The following is a 24,106-nucleotide window of genomic DNA, read 5'->3' on the forward strand; positions in this document are numbered from 1 at the left end:
TTACAGTTACATTAGGTTGGACTACTAATGCACTCTAATGATTATGCACCCAAAGTTTTGTTTTGTTTTTTCTGCCAATGTGCAAAAGGTTAGTTCCAAATGTATTTTCTTTGGCATACAAAAATGTGAATACTGCAGTACACAACATAGGTCATAGTATGAATGTCAGCCTTCCACAGAAGTAATTCTCAAACATTGGTAAATGGTGCATTTATATAGCGCCTTTATCCAAGGCGCTTTACATAGATTGTGCATTACATTCACCCATTCATACACACATTCATACACCGATTGCGGCGGAAGCCATGCAAGGTACCAACCAGCACATCGGGAGCAATTTGGGGTTCAGTGTCTTTGCCCAAGGACACTTCGACATGTAGACAGGAGGAGCCGGGATTCGAACCGCCGACCCATGGATCATTGGACGACCTGCTCTACCTCCTGAGCCACAGCCGCCCATTCCAAGGCACCATATTCATTTGTAGTCTAATCTTCTAACCAATTAAAACTGATATACTCAATTACTCATTACACTATATTGACTACACCAAATCTCTTCACCAAAAGTAGTTGATCAAGGCCTGGGCCGTGGCTCAGTGGTCCAGGCACCTTGGCTGGTGGTAATCCAGTCTGGCAGTGTGCCGCGGGTTCGACTCCCGATCCCGACAGCCTTTACTGCATGATGTCTTCCCTTCATCTCTCTCCCCATTTCCTGTCAGCCTACTGTCTGTCCCTCCATAAAAAAAATTAAAAAAAAGTAGCTGATCAAAACAACCCCACAAGTTACCCCACGAGTTACAGAAGCCTCTCGCTCTCTATCACTCATTTCAGACGGGATGGGATGAGACGAGAGAGAAAGCTGACTAAGACCCTTAAACTGCCTCATATGATCCTCACACGGCCATGCCAAGGCCTTCCTTCTCCTTCCAGGGTCAGGCCAGTTTGTCCACGACTGGAAGAATAATTTACACATCTCCGTTCAAACTAGAGCTGGGACTGATTAAAAAAATTAATCTAATTAATCAGAGGCTTTGCGATTAATTAATCTAGATTAATCACATTTTAATCGCATATCAATATTCAACCCGAGAACAGCGAGAAACCTTTTTTTTTAATGTTTTTTGGTATCCCAGTGAATCAATGAATAGTGACTACAGGATACCACTCATTTTCAACATTTTACTGTCATTAATATACCTGTTGTGGAAATAATAATAAAAAGTCACCTGAGGTCTGAAAAAAAATTAGTACCAGTAACAAGTACATCTCAGTGACATCACAAAGCTGTACTTACTTCATATTGTTACTGTTTTTTGTCAGACCTCCAGTTCTAGGCAACACAAAATGGGGTGACTTTTTATTATTTCAAGTTTTCAGTACTATAGAAAAGCGCCCAGTGAGAAACGTTCCGCGGTGAAAAAAAAGGTGCGATTAATTTATCTGTAGTTAATCGCGATTAATTTTTCTGTAGTTAATTCATCTAAATTAATCGCAATTACTCCCGGCCCTAGTTCAAACTAAAAACAAAGAAGTAGAAAAGTGCACTCCTTTGAGCGCAGGTCTCCTCTCCACAATTGGAATGTAATCTGAACATTCTGACCTGGTCCCATGACTCCTGACACAACGTGTACAGAGTAGACGACTCACATTCTGGAAATGGAAAAGGGTTTTTTTTTTGAAGAAAATGCGAAATGGTGGAAATGTAATCTGGCACAAAAGGCCCCGTCCCGCCGTCCTGTCCTATCTGGGGTGTTGCATAATGATCCAAGGAATTCTGTGGGTAAATTATACTACAGTTTAACCCATTTTGACCTGAGATCGGATTCTAAAAATGTCTTCTACATCCTATCCTGTCGTTCTTCGATATTTCAAAAATAGCAGACCTACAAGCTTATGAGCTTGTAGGTCTGCTATTTTTCAATAGATAAAGAATAACGTAATGCTAACACCAAAAGGGGTTCCCCCCACAAAATGGGTTAAAGATGGAGTGCCGTGATTTTTGTAGGTGGGAATAACGACACATCACTGACAGTATCTGGATCTCCTTATAGGGGGATAATGACATCACTGACAGTATCTGGATCTCCTTATATGGGGATAATGACACATCACTCTGACAGTATCTGGATCTCCTTATAAGGGGATAATGACACATCACTCTGACAGCAGACTAAATAGGATAAAATAAACCTCTCGGCTTTCAACCAACGCACACGGTATCTTCAACCATCTGAAATCCTACAGTAACCAAGCAAGACACAGGATACAGGACACAGCACATAGAGCACCGAAGTCCTGACGTAACTCGCTCATCCCTTCCATTCCCCTGGTTCTAAAGTCCTGACGTAACTCGCTCATCCCTTCCATTCCCCTGGTTCTAAAGTCCTGACGTAACTCGCTCATCCCTTCCATTCCCCTGGTTCTAAAGTCCTGACGTAACTCGCTCATCCCTTCCATTCCCCTGGTTCTAAAGTCCTGACGTAACTCGCTCATCCCTTCGATTCCCCTGGTTCTAAAGTCCTGACGTAACTCGCTCATCCCTTCGATTCCCCTGGTTCGCGGAAGTAATTTCTCTATGGAGAATAACATGGGGTTGATCTTAATATCGTCTACTATAAGCGTTGTGGTCCAAAAATAAACAAGCTGTCTCGGCGTTATTGTCAGGGAGGTGTCTCTGTATCGTTTGCAACAGTCAGTCACTCATATATGATACAGTCTGCTTCTAGCGAAAATCTAACTAATTCAGCAGCAGTAACATTATCGTTTTCTCTCAGTCAGTTGATTCTTCATATCCATATGAGTGAAGCGGCCGGGGTGACATGTTTATTTTTCAAACACAGTTGTTATATGAGGCGATCTAAAATCGCCTCAATGGGGATTTCAATGCAACTAAACAAATACATGAACCTGGGGACTGACGCCCTCTACTGAAAGTGACGTCAGACTTCGGTGCTCTATAGGACACAGGACTCAAGACACCACACTCAAGACAGGGGCTGATGTCACGTGATGTCACGATGACCTGGGGGCTCGTCTGGGGTGAGTGATGCTGACGGGGAGACCTGGGGGCTCGTCTGGGGTGAGTGATGCTGACGGGGAGAGTGACGTGTCAGAGTGATGTGGAAAGTGGGTTAGTGGGTTAAGAACGCAAGGTTTCATAGTTAATCAGCTTTGAGCTTTGGAATGCAATAGTTGCTCATAATAATGTGGTTTGAATATATAATGTGGTTTCTCAGAAAGAGAGAAGATATGCAGCCCCTTGAAATGCCATGAATCTTCACAAAGGCAATGTGGTTTCTGAGTTTGTGGTTGCGTATATTATATCAAAATCAATTGTGCTTCCACTGTTTCATGATTCAGTATTGACCAAAAGGACTTTGTACAGTAGATAGCCAGGAATCCAAAGAAAAAATTGTGCCAGATTAATTCACAGAGACCCAGGATGCATGTTCTTACTAGAGCTATGAGGAAACCAAGTGCAGAAAGATGTCAGCTGCCACTTGGACACACCCACACAGCAGATGCCCTGCTGTGGGAATCAAGGACTACGATCTGGAAACATGGCAAGGCTTCAGAAGGCGATGACACAGGTGGACTGTTCATACAAACCTCCTACAAGAAACTAAGGTGCTATTTACACGAGGATGGTGTTCATATAAAACGTCTAAATAAAGTATCGTTTGCTGCTGTCATTTAGACGAGAACCGTGTTCTCAGGAGGTGAAAACGCAACAAAGTGAAACCGCCTCCCAGAGTGGAAATCTTTGAGAACGCCGTTTCCTATGGTCTCCATATAAACAGGCAAAACGGTGAATCCGCAAAACTTATGACATCATGGCTCACGTTGGCTCACAGCGCATATGTTTATTACACTAATGCAGAGCAATATCATTATGATATAATGGAGTTCCTGAACAAGCCTCCCTCCTCGCCTACAAAGTGATGCTCATCAGCGATGTTGAATGTAAAACCATGATGTAAATAAAAAGCCTTGTGATAGACGGCAGCCGCGGCAGCAGCGTTTATTTAATAAATATATATCATCCCGTGGCGCGCCCAGAGCAGTGTTGCGCCGATTGCGTCTTCTTGTACGTGGGTGACCTGTCTATTTGGCAGCCCGTTATCGCCACCTAGCGACAGTATAGTATAATAGCACATTATATCATAACGTGTGCGTTCTCGTGTAAAGGGTAAGAAAAAATGAGAACGCAACAGGACTTTGACGTGTTATATGGAGATGGTCGCCGTCTAAAAGAGGCCTAAGTAGACATGCATGCATATCGTTTTCAGGTCATCTCAATGGTTCCGCGCAGTAGAAAACAAAATATAGATAGATGTGGAAGACAGTCAAAGAAAGCACCACGATCACAACACAGCTGAAGAGAAAGCATTAAGATGTGTGGTAAGATGTGTACAGTCTGTAGACTGTAGATCTCCTCGACATTTATTGATAAATTCTGATATAATTCACGTCAGCATTTTTCCATGTTCAGCTCTTATTTTGAAGAGCCAAAAATGTTGTGATCTTATGTTGGGGTGTGTGACGATGCAGCATCATTCCATGTTTACCACGGGTGCTGCTTCAACATGATGCAGAAGGATCACATCGTGGAATAAACCTGGTTTTGACCAACAATGCCATCTGGGACAAGGCATAGGATACAGGTGATTGAAAGAAACAGATAGAATGTATGATTATGGCCACGATGATCTTAGCTATAGCAACCCGACGCCAACGTGAGTAGCATTATGACTTGATGAATCGAAAGCACTATAAAATCCCAATTGCCGTAGCGCTACGCCAATGGCGTTAAGCATAGCATTGATTAATTGGCTTTAATCGACGTAGATTAATGGCAATGGCGTGAAGTGGGTTAACAGCTAGCCAGATTGCATGCTTTAACCCATTCTGACTGGGCACCCATTTTGGTGTTAGCATCATGTTATGCTTTAACTATTGAAAAATAGCAGATCTACAAGCTCATATCGCGCCACCGAGTGGCGCGATACGAGCTTGTAGGTCTGCTATTTTTGAAAAATCGACAAGAACGACTGACATTTTTATAGAATCTGATCTCAGGTCAGAATGGGTTAATATCCAATGTACACATTATCAGCAGACAGTTCAGCTGGTAAGCAAAGAAGAACCCAATGACTCATTGGTTGATCAGCTAAAAACAAAATGATTGCACATTTTTTCAAAAACTTTATCTAGTTTGCAACGTTTCTAATAAACCAAGAATACTCAAACAAGTTACAAACAAACACAACCCCCAAAGTCTCCAGAAGTTGGATTCTGTTTTTTTAGTGCCTCAAATAAAAGTTTGATCAGGAGTATGAATCGGGATATCACTTTCAGTGAGTGCATTACCATTTTTATAGCACGAATCAAACATGAACTTGTCTTCAGAAGGAGGTTGTTGTGAGAACTGCTCAGTAAACAAAACATCTTTCAAGAACAAGCCATTCCCGTCAACAACTGAACATTTAACTCTTAAGCTGCATCCACCACATTCTCTCCACCACAAATAAATGGGAATAGAAAGTCTAATAAGCAAACACGCTCATGTGAGAGTTGAGAAACAGGTTAAAACGATCAAAACAACTCTGTGTGGTAAACAGACATCATGTCTCTCAGACAATACCCTGCCTCTGTCTGGAATCTGGAGAATTAAACAACAAGGCTTATCAGGCCACAGGGAGACACAGAAGTTCATGCAAAGGTCATAATCAGCAGGCCACAGCAGCCTCCTCACTGTACACCTTAGTGTACAGTCTATTCTACAACAGGTCGTTAAGAGGAAGCAATCTGATTGGTTGAAACGGTTTCTAGCCGTTGATCAAACCACTACTGTTCACCACCTATAATCAAAACAAAGAATTCAGCCGCTCTGTTTTCCCAGAGCGCTAGCAAACTCGGTGGCTAGGCTAGCTAGTTTCTTTGGACATTTGTGGTCGTAGTGACTACATCTGTCATTAAAAAAATATATATTTTCAGCGATTTTCTTTGTTTTAAGGGTAACTGTTGTAGAATTGCAATATTACACTCGAGGGTGTTGTTTAACGTGATTATTGCCACTTCAGTGATGCTTGCGGAACTCGACTTCGTCTCGTTCCTGACCGCATCCCTGTCGTGGCAATAATCACGTTAAACAACACCCTCTCGTGTAATATTGCTTAAATAAACATTCACACCACAGCAGGCCACAGCCTCCTCACTGTACACCTTAGTGTACAGTCTAATAAACATTCACACCACAGCAGACCACAGCCTCCTCACTGCACACCTTAGTGTACAGTCTGATAAACATTCACACCACAGCAGGCCACACAGCCTCCTACTGTACACCTTAGTGTACAGTCTAATAAACATTCACACCACAGCAGACCACAGCCTCCTCACTGTACACCTTAGTGTACAGTCTGATAAACATTCACACCACAGCAGGCCACACAGCCTCCTTACTGTACACCTTAGTGTACAGTCTGATAAACATTCACACCACAGCAGGCCACAGCCTCCTACTGTACACCTTAGTGTACAGTCTAATAAACATTCACACCACAGCAGGCCACAGCCTCCTACTGTACACCTTAGTGTACAGTCTGATAAACATTCACACCACAGCAGGCCACAGCCTCCTTACTGTACACCTTAGTGTACAGTCTGATAAACATTCACACCACAGCAGGCCACAGCCTCCTACTGTACACCTTAGTGTACAGTCTGATAAACATTCACACCACAGCAGGCCACAGCCTCCTTACTGTACACCTTAGTGTACAGTCTAATAAACATTCACACCACAGCAGGCCACAGCCTCCTACTGTACACCTTAGTGTACAGTCTGATAAACATTCACACCACAGCAGGCCACAGCCTCCTACTGTACACCTTAGTGTACAGTCTAATAAACATTCACACCACAGCAGGCCACAGCCTCCTACTGTACACCTTAGTGTACAGTCTGATAAACATTCACACCACAGCAGGCCACAGCCTCCTACTGTACACCTTAGTGTACAGTCTGATAAACATTCACACCACAGCAGGCCACAGCCTCCTCACTGCACACCTTAGTGTACAGTCTGATAAACATTCACACCGCAGCAGGCCACAGCCTCCTACTGTACAGCTTAGTGTACAGTCTAATAAACATTCACACCACAGCAGGCCACAGCCTCCTAACTGTACACCTTAGTGTACAGTCTGATAAACATTCACACCACAGCAGGCCACAGCCTCCTTACTGTACACCTTAGTGTACAGTCTGATAAACATTCACACCACAGCAGGCCACAGCCTCCTACTGTACACCTTAGTGTACAGTCTGATAAACATTCACACCACAGCAGGCCACAGCCTCCTTACTGTACACCTTAGTGTACAGTCTGATAAACATTCACACCACAGCAGGCCACAGCCTCCTACTGTACACCTTAGTGTACAGTCTAATAAACATTCACACCACAGCAGGCCACAGCCTCCTACTGTACACCTTAGTGTACAGTCTGATAAACATTCACACCACAGCAGGCCACACAGCCTCCTTACTGTACACCTTAGTGTACAGTCTGATAAACATTCACACCGCAGCAGGCCACAGCCTCCTACTGTACACCTTAGTGTACAGTCTGATAAACATTCACACCACAGCAGGCCACAGCCTCCTTACTGTACACCTTAGTGTACAGTCTAATAAACATTCACACCACAGCAGGCCACAGCCTCCTACTGTACACCTTAGTGTACAGTCTGATAAACATTCACACCACAGCAGGCCACAGCCTCCTCACTGTACACCTTAGTGTACAGTCTAATAAACATTCACACCACAGCAGGCCACAGCCTCCTTACTGTACACCTTAGTGTACAGTCTAATAAACATTCACACCACAGCAGGCCACAGCCTCCTTACTGTACACCTTAGTGTACAGTCTAATAAACATTCACACCACAGCAGGCCACAGCCTCCTACTGTACACCTTAGTGTACAGTCTAATAAACATTCACACCACAGCAGGCCACAGCCTCCTTACTGTACACCTTAGTGTACAGTCTGATAAACATTCACACCACAGCAGGCCACAGCCTCCTCACTGTACACCTTAGTGTACAGTCTAATAAACATTCACACCACAGCAGGCCACAGCCTCCTACTGTACACCTTAGTGTACAGTCTGATAAACATTCACACCACAGCAGGCCACAGCCTCCTTACTGTACACCTTAGTGTACAGTCTAATAAACATTCACACCACAGCAGGCCACAGCCTCCTTACTGTACACCTTAGTGTACAGTCTGATAAACATTCACACCACAGCAGGCCACACAGCCTCCTACTGTACACCTTAGTGTACAGTCTAATAAACATTCACACCGCAGCAGACCACAGCCTCCTTACTGTACACCTTAGTGTACAGTCTGATAAACATTCACACCACAGCAGGCCACAGCCTCCTACTGTACACCTTACAGTCTAATAAACATTCACACCACAGCAGGCCACAGCCTCCTTACTGTACACCTTAGTGTACAGTCTAATAAACATTCACACCACAGCAGGCCACAGCCTCCTACTGTACACCTTAGTGTACAGTCTGATAAACATTCACACCACAGCAGGCCACAGCCTCCTACTGTACACCTTAGTGTACAGTCTGATAAACATTCACACCACAGCAGGCCACAGCCTCCTACTGTACACCTTAGTGTACAGTCTGATAAACATTCACACCACAGCAGGCCACAGCCTCCTCACTGTACACCTTAGTGTACAGTCTGATAAACATTCACACCGCAGCAGGCCACAGCCTCCTACTGTACACCTTAGTGTACAGTCTGATAAACATTCACACCACAGCAGGCCACAGCCTCCTTACTGTACACCTTACAGTCTAATAAACATTCACACCACAGCAGGCCACAGCCTCCTTACTGTACACCTTAGTGTACAGTCTGATAAACATTCACACCACAGCAGGCCACAGCCTCCTTACTGTACGCCTTAGTGTACAGTCTAATAAACATTCACACCACAGCAGGCCACAGCCTCCTACTGTACACCTTAGTGTACAGTCTAATAAACATTCACACCACAGCAGGCCACACCGCCTCCTTACTGTACACCTTAGTGTACAGTCTAATAAACATTCACACCACAGCAGGCCACAGCCTCCTTACTGTACACCTTAGTGTACAGTCTAATAAACATTCACACCACAGCAGGCCACAGCCTCCTCACTGTACACCTTAGTGTACAGTCTAATAAACATTCACACCACAGCAGGCCACAGCCTCCTACTGCACACCTTAGTGTACAGTCTGATAAACATTCACACCACAGCAGCACGCCAGCAATGTGCCACATGAAGGTCAAGACTTGTGTGTCATCATCGTTCCACGAATCAACACCGACCGGGCCCTCGGAAAAAGATCCTCTGTGAAAGATGAATTGGTTTGAAAGACTTATTCTCATTGTTCTCTCAGCAGCAAAAAGACAGCACAGAATGAGCGTGAGATTGCCAGGGGTAGGATAAAGGATACATGGTGCAGAGCTGATGCTAGAGCCTTGCTGGGAGCCAGTTAATCGTAGCAGAAAAAACAGGTTAATCCATTCTGACCGGGCACCCATTTTGGTGTCAGCATCATGTTATGCTTTAGCTATTTAAAAATAGCAGATCTACAAGCTCATATCGCGCCACCGAGTGGCGCGATACGAGCTTGTAGGTCTGCTATTTTTGAAAAAAATCGAAGAACGACTGACATTTTTTGAATCTGATCTCAGGTCAGAATGGGTTAAGTGCGCAAGGCTACACCTACAGAGGAGTAAACAGAATTATCAGCCGTTAAAAGTACGCCATGCGGTTACCAAACGAAACAATACCTCGAGGTGAGGTGAGCGCTGCTTACCCCTCCTGTGAAGGTCAGGACTTGGGATGGGAGGTCTGCAATGTAAATATCTCTACGGTACTTCTCCTGCTCAGAAGGGCTAACATAGGGAACCAAACGAAACAATACCTCGAGGTGAGTGGTGCTGCTTACCCTCTCCTGTGAAGGTCAGGCCTTGGGATGGGAGGGCTGCAATGTAAATATCTATGGTACTTCTCCTGCTCAGAAAGGGCTAACATAACATAGGGAACAGGTCGGAGGTTCTTGAGTCAAATGACTCACATAACGGGATGTTGGTTGTATGGGGTGGATGTGTGTGTGTGTGTGTGTGTGTGTGTGTGTGTGTGTGTGTGTGTGTGTGTAGCTGCAGGAGCTGTTACTAGGATCAGAGTTAATTAACCACTGAACCGGCTATGTACCACTGAGAGGGGGTGGGGGTGGGGGGGTGGAGGCTAATATCTGCCAATGTAGTGTTTGCACTGCAGTGGTTCAGGACATCTGGACAGGCAGCAGGCATGGGGTTAAGACCATGGTTATGCAACAGCTGCCAAGTCAGGGATGGAAGCGGGTGAACGAACACGAGTGTATCATAGAATGAGGAAAATGAGGAAACAACAACATGCTGATGTTACAAGAGATACTCTTACAGAATCACCCTGGGCAAGACCTAAGCTGAAAAGACTATCAGCGGAAGTTGCGGGATTTTAGCGGAAGTGAAATCGTTGATGCTTTACAAATCAGTTTACATTCTCCAGCGAATGAAACAAGTGTTGCGATTGGTCTGGAAAATATCGTATCCGGGGGAAATACATTTATTTGACGGCTGTTCCGGAGGATACAACCGCCGATAGCTTCTCTGCCTTAAGGTTGTGACCAGGCTTTTCTTTTCGCAGATAAGTAAGCCTGGGGACCGAGGCTACTCTTACTGTACAGACAGTAAAACCAGTGAACCAACAAATATTGAGAGCTACAAGGTTACCAAAGTGTCAATAACGATGGGAAAGAAGAGCTGAGGATGATGCCGGAGGTCAAAGTTCCTGTAGATTTTTTCACGCACTGTAAGTGGGACACGTACTGTACAATGGGAACAATGCAGCCAGGCAGTGTCATGAGACGCAAACTCACTGGGGCAGCAACATCCAGGCAAGACACAGAAGCAAAAGATGAAAATATGGCACTTTCTTTTTTTTTAAATGGTGTGGTGGAGTGGAGTCAAAAAGAAAGGTGAAGGATTGGAGGTAGATCCTTAATCTGAAGGGGGGGATTTTCTACGCTTGTCAGGCTGTCAGCTCTATTTGTCCGCTTGACTGCAAGATCCTTTGGAGGCAACGCACAATACCAACGGAGGCTTAAGTCTTACGCACACCCAGACTCAATGCACAGTTGCACACACTAACACGCTAGGCTTACTTAGCCCCAAAGTCAGACCAGGTTCATCGACATGCTGACAGAGGCCCAGTCTTAATACTGGGGGGGGGGGGGGGGGTAGTAGATGTTGTACTCATAAGGGTTATTGAGAATGAACTACTCTTTATCATATAAAGTGATGAAAACAACAACAGCGGTTGTTGATCAACAACATGAGTGTAGAATAAGTATAATAATCAAAAACAGCTCAGGCCAAAGTTAAGTGAGTCTTCTGCTCCTCAACTACCAGCTGAGACCCAATCCTGGCATCAAGGGATTATACGGTTGGTCACAAACACTACAGGTATAATATCAACTCCCAGCAAGGACATGAACCTCATGCATTTGCTGTGTATATGCATTCTAGTAACCACCAGTAATCCAAAAATAAGCAACAAAGCCGATTCGTTCCATGAACTGTTAAACATACAGCCTGGGGCCATGTTAGTTATGAAATTCTGTAAACATAGCGCCAAAACTAGCTTACAGTAGCATTTTAATGAGCACTGCTAAAGGCAAAACACAGTTCAGATGACATCACACAACCAAAAGTGGGAAGAGGGAAGTTAGTTGTGCTGTAAAGTGTAAACTCACTTGGGTAGATGTACCTTCATCTTCTTTTTTCTTTTAATATGTATTTATCTGTGAGATGTTTGCTGAGGGTCATGTATGGTAGCAATCTCCCTCACAGTCAGTCACACAGTTGCACTTCTCTTGCAGTCTAAATCTTCTGAAGCCTTACTGTCCAATGGAGTTGTATGGGCCTGCTAGAGATGTAAGCAAAAACACAGAATACATTCAGATATGCACGCACAACAGCTCTGCACACAATAACCTACCTTTAAAGGACAACTTTAGTTTTTTTTCAACCAAGGTTCATGTTTTAGGTTGTTATTAGAGAAACTAAAAGGTGAGTGTTCATTTTCTTTCATTTGCTGCTTTCTTTTGTTTTGGGGATTTTAGCAGTTTCTGACAGGGGGCGGGGGCATTCGAGCATGGGGCTAAATATGTATTTCTTTACAAAATATTATGGTGATTCATTTTTTTATTATTTACTATAGTCCTAATAAACCCCAAGAAATTACATCTGGCCACAAAAGATCACAGGATCTACTGAATGTGACAAACTGACATATTGAGCCTATACACACAGTATAAGCCTTCCCCCAGTAGGCTACCTTCACATTTAGTAGATCCTGTGATCTTCTGTGGCCAGATATAATTTCCTGGGGTTTATTAGGACTATAGGAAATAATAAAAAAATAAATCACCATAAAATGTTGTAAAAAAAATACATATTTAGCCCCATGCTCGAATGCCCCCGCCCCCCTGTCAAAAAGAGCTAAAATCCCTAAAACGAAAGAAAGCAGCAAATGAAAAAAAAATTAGACTCATCTTTTACTTTCTCTAACAACAACCTACAACATGAACCTTGGTTGAAAAAAACTAAAGTTGTCCTTTAAGCTATAAATCCATGGTATGCATTGCAATCATACAGCTATAGAGGCCGTATGCACATGCATAAAGTGAATGGGAAATCGAGTGGCAAAGTGACATGGCCAACTGAGTTTAATGTTGTTTAACGTCGTTTAATGCAATCAGATAGGACCGTTCTGTTTGGATGTATGGGCTATCTCAAGGAAAGTAGTTTTATGCCACTCAGTAGGCGTTCCTGTATAACTTTACGGGTATGATGATGTCATGCGCATACCCTCTATAGACCGATTCACAGAGGGTTTCCTGGGTGCGGCCATTACTGAGGTGTACCATTGAGTGCAGCAGCACTGATTAGCTACACCTGGCCTACGGAGCACCTGCTCCATGGATTACACCTCAGTAATGGCCGCGCCCAGGGCACCCCTCTGTGAATCAGTCTATACTAGTATGCAGCAGCCTGGACATGGCCAAAGAAATCTTACTCAATCATTCAAATAGCCTAAAAGTTTCAAGCCAAGGCAAGCTAAGATCGAAATTTAATGAGCTAGTAGATCTGCTATTTTTAAATAGCTAAATTAGGTTTAAGAACATTGTTTTTATTATTACGAAAATGGCAGATCTGCAAGCTCACAATGTGTCAAATTGATCTGCCATTTTCACTATTTTGCTCAAAATTGTTGTGACAATTAAATGCTTAATTGATTTGTTGACATAGGGTGTGTGTGTGTGTGTGTGTGTGTGTGTGTGTGTGTGTGTGTGTGTGTCCTAATGACCAAATGATTGGCTTAGGAATGCGACAAAAACGGGAAGGCTTCATGGGGTGTGTGTGTAATTGATAGAAAATACATTGTTTTGGGGCTGAACTACTCCTTTAACACTCGTACAATCTTGTTTATTCACTAGGTGGAACACTTTAACACCAATTAGACCTCCAGACGTTCCACCTTGAAAGCCAACAATGGCCTGAATGCAAAACAAACTAAGCTCAAAGCAAACCCTGAGAAGAATCCTCATCACTCTCTATCCATTTTGAACTGGATGATTAAAAGCAATCATCTTGCAAAGCCTACATTGAGTATCAATACGTTCTGCAGAGTAGACTGCACTTGCTAAGATATCACTGTATTAAACCTCCCACGAATGATTCATAACATAAAAAGCACAGCTGCTAGCCTGTTTAAATCAGGTCAGCTGTGAGTGTATTGTAAGCTAGCAAATTGTAAAGTAAACTTTTTTTTAGTGGATTGTTTCCGGGTCGTGGGTTTCAGAGTAAAAGCGACCAGACAACTCTGGCACCCCAGAGCTCCTATTTTGAAGAACTTCCAGCACTGATTGTGTTAATCAGACCAGTGTGTGTCCAGTGGAAAACTCGTATGAATCTGATCTCAGGTCAGAATGGGTTAATGAATCAAAATGTTAAATAAAAAAAGGGGGACTCATCCCTTCACATGTGTGGCATTGCCTGGCAATTAACTGATCAATGGTGTTACGGTGACTCCTGTCCTATCCTGTGTTATGTGAGAAACCACCAAGCCAAATACATACAAATAACCCAATTCTTATTCTGCTTCTTTCTGAGCAGTGACTTTATGATTCACTTCCAGGTGACACAATAAAAGCAATAATTCAAATGCCACACCCACACCTACACACAACGCAAGCATCATCATCATCATCATCATCATCATCATCTCCTCCAAACATGAGAATGAGCCAGAACCAGATCTGAAGACAACAACAATCCCATTGTGGAAAAGGTTCCTCATTTTTTTGGTAAACACCACCACCCTTACCCTACTCCAGTGGCTGTTAACTAACTGCTGGTATAGAGGCCAGGAAAAATGTATTTATTATTGTGTTACATAAACACAGGGCAAAGTTACATACTATTCCTTTAATATCAATGTATTTTAATTATAAGTGAATTTGGCGAGGGGAAATTAACCACCAGCTTTAAGGCAAGAGTTCTCAACAATTTTGGCTGGGGACCTCCGCCCCTCCCCCAACCCCAATACACATTGACCGCTACAATAATCCTTAATGATTGTATCTGGTTTCAGTATTCATGATGTATTTTCTCTATTATTAAGGTTATAATAACCTTAATAATAGAGAAAATAAATACTGAAACCAGATATAATCATTAAGGAAAGTTTAATACCAAGCTCAGCTGTCTGTCAAGCAGCTCATACCAAAAGAGCATTCATTAGGGGGACCATCAGTACCACTACCTGACTGAGCGGATTAAAGTAAATAAATAAATAAGAGCCATATAACCCAGCATGAACCAGCTCAGCTGGTGCCGCGCCAAACCTTAGTAGGCGGCAGCATTTGGCAAGATTATCTCGTCAGTTAAATCATTTCACGTCCAACTTTTCATCACGGATTCAAACAAGACAGACAAGAGGCCAGATGATGTGTAAAAAAGTGGAAACCATTAACAATATTAATTGCCAAAGAAACAGAATTCTCTCTCGTCTTATGTGAATTACTTAATCTTTCACTTTAATTCAAAAAAATGAATGTATATATATAAGCATTTTTAGTGCTACAAATATGTTTGTGATTGTCAATAATTTAAAGGTTTCTCCGACTCAACTCTCACAGAAACAGGTATAAACGAGCCCATGCTGGAGCAGATGAGGCTCTTTTAATAGATCAGTTTGAATGACATGTTTCATGAACTAATGACTAACTCGTTACTATTATTATTATAGTTAGTCAGGATGTTGAAAGACCTGTACTCAGGATACTGGATAGTTACACTAGCCCATGTCCTGTGTGTGTGTGTGTGTGTGTGTGTGTGTGTGTGTGTGTGTGTGTGTGTGTGTGTGTGAGAGGCTGGCATCCTGTGGGAGGTGTACTAATGTTACAAATGTATGAGGCAAAGCTTAAAGGAGAATTCCATACTAAAAGGCTTTCTTACCTTTTTTTTGTAGTCGTTACGTCCCCAACCAAAGAGGTCCAGGTGTTAATTTGTGCAAAAGCTCCTTATTGGCTATTTCCCCTACCATATGCCCTAAATGAATGCATTGAATGGAATGGGAATTGAATGGGGCTATGGGGTGTTGTGCTAATTTGCTTATTTCCATCGCTCAAAATTATAATTTCTTTGTATATATCCTCTCTTCATAATGTAAATAATATCCCAAGCGGCACACTTTACTACTTCTTTCGATGGAAATAAGCGAACTAGCACAACACCCCATAGCCCCATTCAATTCCCATTCAATTCAATGCAATTCATTGAGGGCTTATGGTAGGGGAAATAGCCAATAAGGAGTTTTTGCACAAAAAAACACCTGGACCTCTTTGATGGGGACGTAACAACTACAAAGAAAGGTCAGAAAGATAAGAAAGCATTCTAGCATGGAATTCTCCTTTAATTGCTTAAGTAAATTTTCCGGCCAACCTGTAGTTGTAGTTTATGCCCCGTTATAGATGAATCCACAGAGGGGTGCACTGGGCGCGGCCATTACTGAGGTGTACCATAACTGATTAGTTATAGATGAATCCACAGAGGGGTGGTGCACTGGGCGCGGCCATTACTGAGGTGTACCATAACTGATTAGTTATAGATGAATCCACAGAGGGGTGGTGCACTGGGCGCGGCCATTACTGAGGTGTACCAGAACTGATTAGTTATAGATGAATCCACAGAGGGGTGGTGCACTGGGCGCGGCCATTACTGAGGTGTACCATAACTGATTAGTTATAGATGAATCCACAGAGGGGTGGTGCACTGGGCGCGGCCATTACTGAGGTGTACCAGAACTGATTAGTTATAGATGAATCCACAGAGGGGTGGTGCACTGGGCGCGGCCATTACTGAGGTGTACCATAACTGATTAGCTACACCTGGCTCCATGGATTAGTACCCTGTAGGCCAGGTGTTGGCCCAGGGCAACACTCTGCAGATTAGTCCAACGACCTGGCCAGTGTCGCAAATGAGCCATTTTATTTTATTTTAAGAAGTATTCTTCTACTACACATGCAGTCACTAGACGTTACATAGTACAAGCAACCAGATATATCTGGTTGCTTGAGTGTAGCTGTATATCTACACTCAAGCTACGCACGCACACACACACACAGAACATGTATAGTGTAACATGTGAATCCCTTGACTCCTTCAAAACCGCTCTCAAATGGCACCTACGGACGGCTGCAATTCGAAACTGGCCTCTGTAAAATCCTAATCCCCCCCCCCCCCCCCCATTTCCCCTCACTGTATAATGTATCTTTTCCCTTTTTTGCTTCCTATATGATGAATTCCTGTTCTGTTCTTTAGCTACATTGAAATGTCTATTTGTATGTCTCTAAATGTTTGTATGTCTCTAAATGTTTTGATGAATTGAACAATGTGGACCCTGTTGTAAACAAGTGTAATGCTTAATTGGGTCGTCCACTCACAGTCTTTGTATTGAGTTAGTTTGTGCTTAAAATGTACTGTAAATTCTACAAACTGTTAATAAATATTTCAATCAATCAATCAAAAAAAAGCTAATGTGGTCAGTAATGATTGAGGAAATGTTGACACTTCAGTGACTAAATAAAGCAAACAACTCAACTGCATAAAATCTATGCAGATGGAGAATTATTTTGTTTGATGTGACGACAAACTGCACAAAAAAACGAGCGTGTTTTGGAATATGATGTTGATATGCCACTGTAAACGCAGCGAGGGAGCTTTCATCGAGCTCCCTGGGCAGGGCGAAAGAAAAATAAGCTCAGAAACTATTTCATTTAACCCTGAGAGATAGAGTGCAACTCTCTCCGAGTGTACAAATGAATGTTCCATTTTGTACACTCAAAGACCCATTTGGTATTAAGCCCCATGTTGTACTTTCAGCCATTTGAAAATGGCCAGAATAAGCTCACAAGGCACATTTTGGGACCCCGGGATAAAAGTGGCTAACCCCATCATGAACCCTAGTAGCCCTGGAACATGACTGCCATGATGATTATCATGACAGTCATGCAGTAACTTTGCCCTGTTTTTTGCGCTCGCTGCATTTACAAGATTTCCGTATATATAAACATTCAGATTTCAAATATAAAGTACTCACAAAGTGTCCCACGGGTGTTAGTTAGTAGCAGCGCCAGCGATTAGAATTGCTGCGTCCCGTGTTGTTTAATAAAAAGCATTTTTGTCCGAGCTCCCCGGCTACTTTTTTCAAACGGGGTTCGTTTGGGAAATCCACAGTTGCACACCGGGAGCGCACTCGCCTATTAGTCTGTATTGGCAGGGCGGTCAGCGTACCTATATCGAACACACCGAGTGCCACCCTCCTCCCGACCGATAGGGGCGCGTAGTTGAAAGCCAATGGCAAAATAACACCTCGGATAAAAATGCTTTTTATTAAACAACGCAGGATGCAGAAATTCTAATCGCTGGCGCTGCTACTAACTAACACCCGTGGGACACTTTGTGAGTACTTTATATTTGAAATGCGAATGTTTATATATTTTAATTATTTGTAAATGTAGCGTTCGCAAAAACCAGGGTGAAGTTGCGTCATGACTCTCGTATGAATACGAGAGTCATGTTCCAGGGCTAGAACCCTAGCATCCCTATCAAGCGTTGACAATGAGGGTTGCCCACCTGGCACCACCTGCCCCTGGCAGGCAAATAAAACTTCGGGGCAAGTGCTCGTTTGAGAGGGACACAACAGTCTATAAATACAACACGAGCGATCTGTCTGTCTGTCTAAAACACCTGAACGTGGCCAGAGTGATCCTGGTCTGGGTTACGTTTACCTATCAGTTTGTAATGGGCGATTTACTTTTGGGCATAACATTCGTCACCTGTACTTGCCTCTGAGACCTTAGTGTCAGAGGCAAGATAAACATTGTGCTTATCTTCCATCTACATGTTCTAACTGTGTAGTCTTCTTGTAAATTAAGTAATGCAGATGTTTAACAGCCCATTCTGGGCGGGCACCCATTTTGGTGTCAGCATCATGTTATGCTTTAGCTATTGAAAAATAGCAGATCTACAAGCTCATATCGCGCCACCGAGTGGCGCGATACGAGCTTGTAGGTCTGCTATTTTTGAAAAATCGAAGAGCGACTGACATTTTTAGAATCTGATCTCAGGTCAGAATGGGTTCATCAGACCAGTGTGTGTCCGGCGGAAACCTCGTATGAATCTGATCTCAGGTCAGAATGCTTAACAACCCATTATGGACAGGAACCCCTTTTTGCAACTTTACCTCTCAGTACGGCAACCCCAGGTAGTCGTTTGCTATAGCTACAGTTTATATCAACATACATTTGTCTTTTATGACGTTTTCAGAAAACTTAGGATAGGATTTAGAAGGCGTAAATTCAGGACAGGATTTCAAAGGCATTTTCAGATTCGGGCCTCAGTCCGAATTTCCGAAATGGGTCATAATAAACTTGCCATCATTTAGCTGGAGACCACCTGGAAGGCAGGAACCCCCTCAACTAAGGACCTAGCCCCTCTCGGAACCCTCCATAAAGCTTTTCTGACATTTTGATGTCGCTTTATTGTAGGGTCCCTGTTCATAACTATATTTTCGTATGGGAATTTTGGAACGTGGCCATAAATATGCTCGCTAACATCGTATCTGCGCCGTTTGACGGCCTGTTTTCCTTTGAGGGCTTCTGAAATCGTGAACTATAAGTACCTATACTATACAAATCGCTGCGAATATCTCCTGTGGCGCGGAAGCCGTTAAGTATTTTTAATCTTTGTTTGACCGATTTGGTCGCTTTATTTCTTCGCGCCACAGGAGATATTCGCAGCGGCATGTATAGGTACTTATAGTTCACAGATTCAGAAGCCCTCACACGAAAAAAAAGTCGTCAAAGAGCGCAGACAGGCCGTAAACACGGTGTTTATGTTTTATTATGTCCGCGTACCAGGTGGCAGGATACTGCTGCAACATTACAGGACCCAATGGTCTGTGTCGTCAAAAATGTCAGAAACTTCAGTACCATTGGGCTCTGCTTGGAGGGCTACTAAGGACCACTGGTTGAAAACAACTGGGGACCGGGATAGAGGGAGGAGGTAGGGGTCAAGTACAGACCTCCTGGGGCCAGGCCGGGGGGGAAATCTTCCTAAAGCCCACCACCACTGCAAGCAACAAGCCAGGCCAGCTCCTACTTGGCTGGGTCTGTCTGTCCAGTCCACTGTGTCCCCCCAGGGCCCAGACACTGTGCCCAGTCCACTGTGTCCCCCCAGGGCCCAGACAGACTAGACTACAGTGATTTATGCTGGCTTTGCTGAATCATACACGTGGTGCGCATAATCAAACAGCAGCCAGCAGGCTAGTATAGTAGCAATGCTAACGTTAGCTAGCTTCCCACCTCCCCATGCAGTCACACAGGGGGGCTTGGGGTGGGGGGGGGAGAACGCCCCTTAAACTGCAGCGTCCTAAAAACAACGATCAAGTGAAATCAGTCAGTTTTAAACGTTTAAATGTCTGGTCTGGTGGTGAACAGAACAACAATAAGTCCACCACGGCGTTACGTTTGAGCTGAGACAATAAAGAGGATAACAACCTATAACCACGAGGCACACACACACACACACACACACACACACACACACACACACATCCCTTTTTAATCATGAAGATAGCTTCGCCTTGGATTGGATCATGGTGTCGGTCGGGTCGGTTTCAATCAAACACAAAGCTCAAACAGGTCACAAACATCAACAACACAAAAACAAAACAAGCTAGGCTAAAGTAGCCACTAGACAGACAGACACTCCACCGGTGTGTGTGTGTGTGTGTGTGTGTGTGTGTGTGAGATTCACAGGAAATTAAGCTAGCACACATCCTTGTTTTAAAACCCCGGCGTAGAGAAACGTGGATAAATGACTGCATATATAATAAACCCGATAACACGTTGTGTTGTTGCTGTTGTTATATATTAAACATAAAGATAAGGTTATAGCAGGGCAGTATATATAAGCTCCATGGCGGCTCCGTCATGTTGTTGTGAAACGGAGTGAATGAAAACAAATGGTGGTGTTTTATATAGTTACCTCACCACAGTGCCGTGTGCATCTCCCTCTCTCTCCTCTCCGCTCGGTACCAAAAAAAAGATGTCCTCTCCTCTCCTTTCCACCCGGCCCGTCGCTCTCTACAGTACACACTCACGGTGCTATCACTGACGCGCACTGTGACGCACAGCACACACACACACACACACACACACACACACACACACACACACACACACACACACGAGAGAGCGCCCACCACCACGTCCCATAGCCCGGAGAGGAGAGAACGGCGTGCGTCGTCCGCCATGATTGGCTGATCCTTGGGTTGTTGTTGTCGGGGCAACGAACGCGTGGTGGGGAGGGGAGGGGAGGGGAGGGGGGGGCGCACCGGCGTACACACACACACACACACACACACACACACACACACACACACACACACACACACACACACACACACACACACACACACACACACACACACACACACACACGCGACCGCCTGACAGGCAGCACCACCAACCATAGACCATAGCCCGGAGGGACGGTTGTGGGACGCGCTGTGATTGGCTAGTTTTGGTTGTCGAGGCAACCGTTTATACAGTCCTGCCTGCAGTCACACACACACACACACACACACACACACACACACACACACACACACACACACACACACACACACACACACACACACACACACACACACACACTTACTTACTTACTTACTTACTTCAATTGCATTGATCTACAAACGTACTTGTTGTGAGCTTGCAAATCGGCTATTTTCATGTTTCGATTGATTGAATACTTTTTTGGCAGAGATGTAAACAGTACAGACTACAGAGTACGGTCAAACAAGTCAAACATATTGATTGATTGATTAATTGAAGTTTGCAGAATGGGTACGTTTCACATGAAAGCACAACTTACTTACTGTGGACAACACAATGATAAAGCATTATGGTCCACCTTTTTCAATTCATCAGAACAGAGACGTACGACAATTTAACACACGTCCACACGACGTCCAATCATCGGGAAAGGTCCTTGCGGTCTTGTTTCCATTCAGGTCCTGGTGGGTATTCAATTCATAATCATGACGTGAAGATATTAACAAAAAACTTAAAATGTACAGGTTAAATGTTTTTTTTGTCAGAAGTGGGATGGTCATATGCTTAGACAAAACATTATGAATTATTGTTGCCTATATACAAATGTCACGCTCACGCGTGACATTTCATTCAAGACGTGGCCTCTGGTCTGCGCCATTTTAACCCATTCTGACCGGGCACCCATTTTGGTGTCAGCATCATGTTATGCTTTAGCTATTGAAAAATAGCAGATCTACAAGCTCATATCGCGCCACCGAGTGGCGCGATACGAGCTTGTAGGTCTGCTATTTTTGAAAAATCGAAGAACGACTGACATTTTTCAAATCTGATCTCAGGTCAGAATGGGTTAATCAGACCCAGTGTTTGTCCGGCGGAAACCTCGTATGAATCTGATCTCAGGTCAGAATGGGTTCATCAGACCAGTGTGTGTCCAGTGGAAACCTCGTATGAATCTGATCTCAGGTCAGAATGGGTTAAAATAGGACTAAAGAGTCGGTTAAAACCAATGAACCGGTGCAGTATTCAAAAGTATTTTTTTTGTGGTGAAAAGTCCTAGTTTTTGTTGTTTTATTGACTTTTCCGTTTTTAAATGTCAGCTGACTACTTTGAAGGGCTTGCGCCATGAAGCGCGTTAGCTCGGTAGGCTATAAATAAAAGCTGGCACCCCAAAATAAATACCCGTATGTGAGAGTTGCTCCTTTCCGTGGCTGCATGGGGAACAAGGAAAAAGTCACTTTGTTGCTGCTGTTTTTGCAGTTCCCAAGACTATACTACTATAACCTACACTATATATACATTTTAAAGGACCTATAACATAAAATTAAACTTTATTTTGTGTTTTTGGGGCTCCCATATGTGTTTTCTATCCCCACAAATAACCAATTTTGAACAATCAGGCCTTCATGTCATAATGGGTGTTTTAATGGAAATTGCTCTCAGAAACAGCTCGGCTGATTTTGGCCTCATCGTGATGTCATCAATGTCACCCTACTTTGTATAATTCCTCCTTTTCTTCAGTCTTCAGTTGCAAATTTGCATTTCCACTTTGTTTACAATGTCCACCATTGTTGATTTCCCAAGTTGGCATGTAATGGAAACAAGCCTGGTTTTATCTAGCATGAGTATTATAATGACTCAAATATTAAATAATCTGCATATCAGCACCCCCACCACCTCAGGACATTGCAGGTATTGCAGCTAAAACTGTTTTCAAAGTCCAGAAAGAAATGACAAGGCCTGGTTATATCAGAGTGGTGATTGAGGCTCAAACCATTGGAAATAACTTTGATGGACATAGACAATATGATTATTAAATATTAAAAGCAGTTTTAAAATGCATGTTATTTGCGCTTTAAAGTGTGTGTGTATAGGTCCCGTAATGCAATTCCAATGGTGCAGAGTCCCTGAACCATGAACACCCCTATGTGTGTCTCAAAGAATTGTATTCTAAAAAATACGGGGAAGCAGCTTTTTGCTTCTACGGGCCGTCGGCATGGAACAAGCTCCCACTGTACCTTCGTCAGGCAGCCTCTGGAGACATTTTTAAAGCTCAGCTCAAGACCCACTTCTACAACATTGCCTTTAATTGATCTTATATTTTTTATTTGTCATGTCCTCACTGTACTGCATTATTGCTTGTTTTTTAATGTCATTGCCTTGCTTTTCTTTTATTCTCCATTGTTCTGTAAAGCACTTTGAGCTGCATTTCATGTCATGAAAGGTGCTATACAAATAAAGTTTTATTATTATTATTATTATTATTATTCATTTTGAAGGTTAGAAAAGGTCAGAGTCTGACAACAACATCTTGGCTTAATAAGGTATAACCTTGCGCTGTACAACATAACAACAGCATATATTAATAGTAGCCTACATTGTTTTTTACCCAGCATGTCTCTCACAGTCTCTGTAGGCCTATATAGCCTACCAGCTATGAGCCACAATTTACAATTTAGGCATTTATAGTAGACGCTCTTAATCTAGAGCGACAAGCAGGATCAGGAACAATACAAGGTAATACTTCAAATACATAGAAATAGTCATCAAGAATCATAAGCAAGCTAATAAGAACCTAATATCTGTCTAGTGAAGCTATATGACTACATTATATATAGTGCTATGTCTACATAAAACACTAAATTATTTTATTATTTCCACGGCCACTGAAGAGGTGTGGTGGTGTTTACAGAAACACACTGTCCTGATCCTCTTCCCGTTAGCCCTGTTTTGTTTTTGTTTTCACGGTGACTGTTTGTTTTGGTGTAGCCCAAAAACATC

At 43.2% G+C, this 24,106-nt stretch overlaps 1 protein-coding gene across 1 annotated transcript in view; it reads right to left on the minus strand.

Moving 5' to 3' along the window:
* slc39a10 (solute carrier family 39 member 10) overlaps window positions 1-20,815 on the minus strand; it is an 83,452-nt gene extending 62,637 nt beyond the window's left edge. Inside the window, exons 1-2 of the mRNA XM_083776048.1 lie at window positions 20,757-20,815; window positions 11,894-12,066 (exon numbers count right to left, since the gene is read on the minus strand). Of these exons, the coding sequence (XP_083632174.1) occupies window positions 11,894-11,913 (20 nt within the window). The 5' untranslated portion in view covers window positions 11,914-12,066; window positions 20,757-20,815. The remainder of the gene's footprint in view (window positions 1-11,893; window positions 12,067-20,756) is intronic.
* Window positions 20,816-24,106: the final 3,291 nt, after the last annotated feature.

This window comes from Protomyctophum parallelum (genome assembly GCF_964188405.1).
Source record: "Protomyctophum parallelum genome assembly, chromosome: 11".
NCBI classification, from domain to species: Eukaryota; Metazoa; Chordata; class Actinopteri; order Myctophiformes; family Myctophidae; genus Protomyctophum; species Protomyctophum parallelum.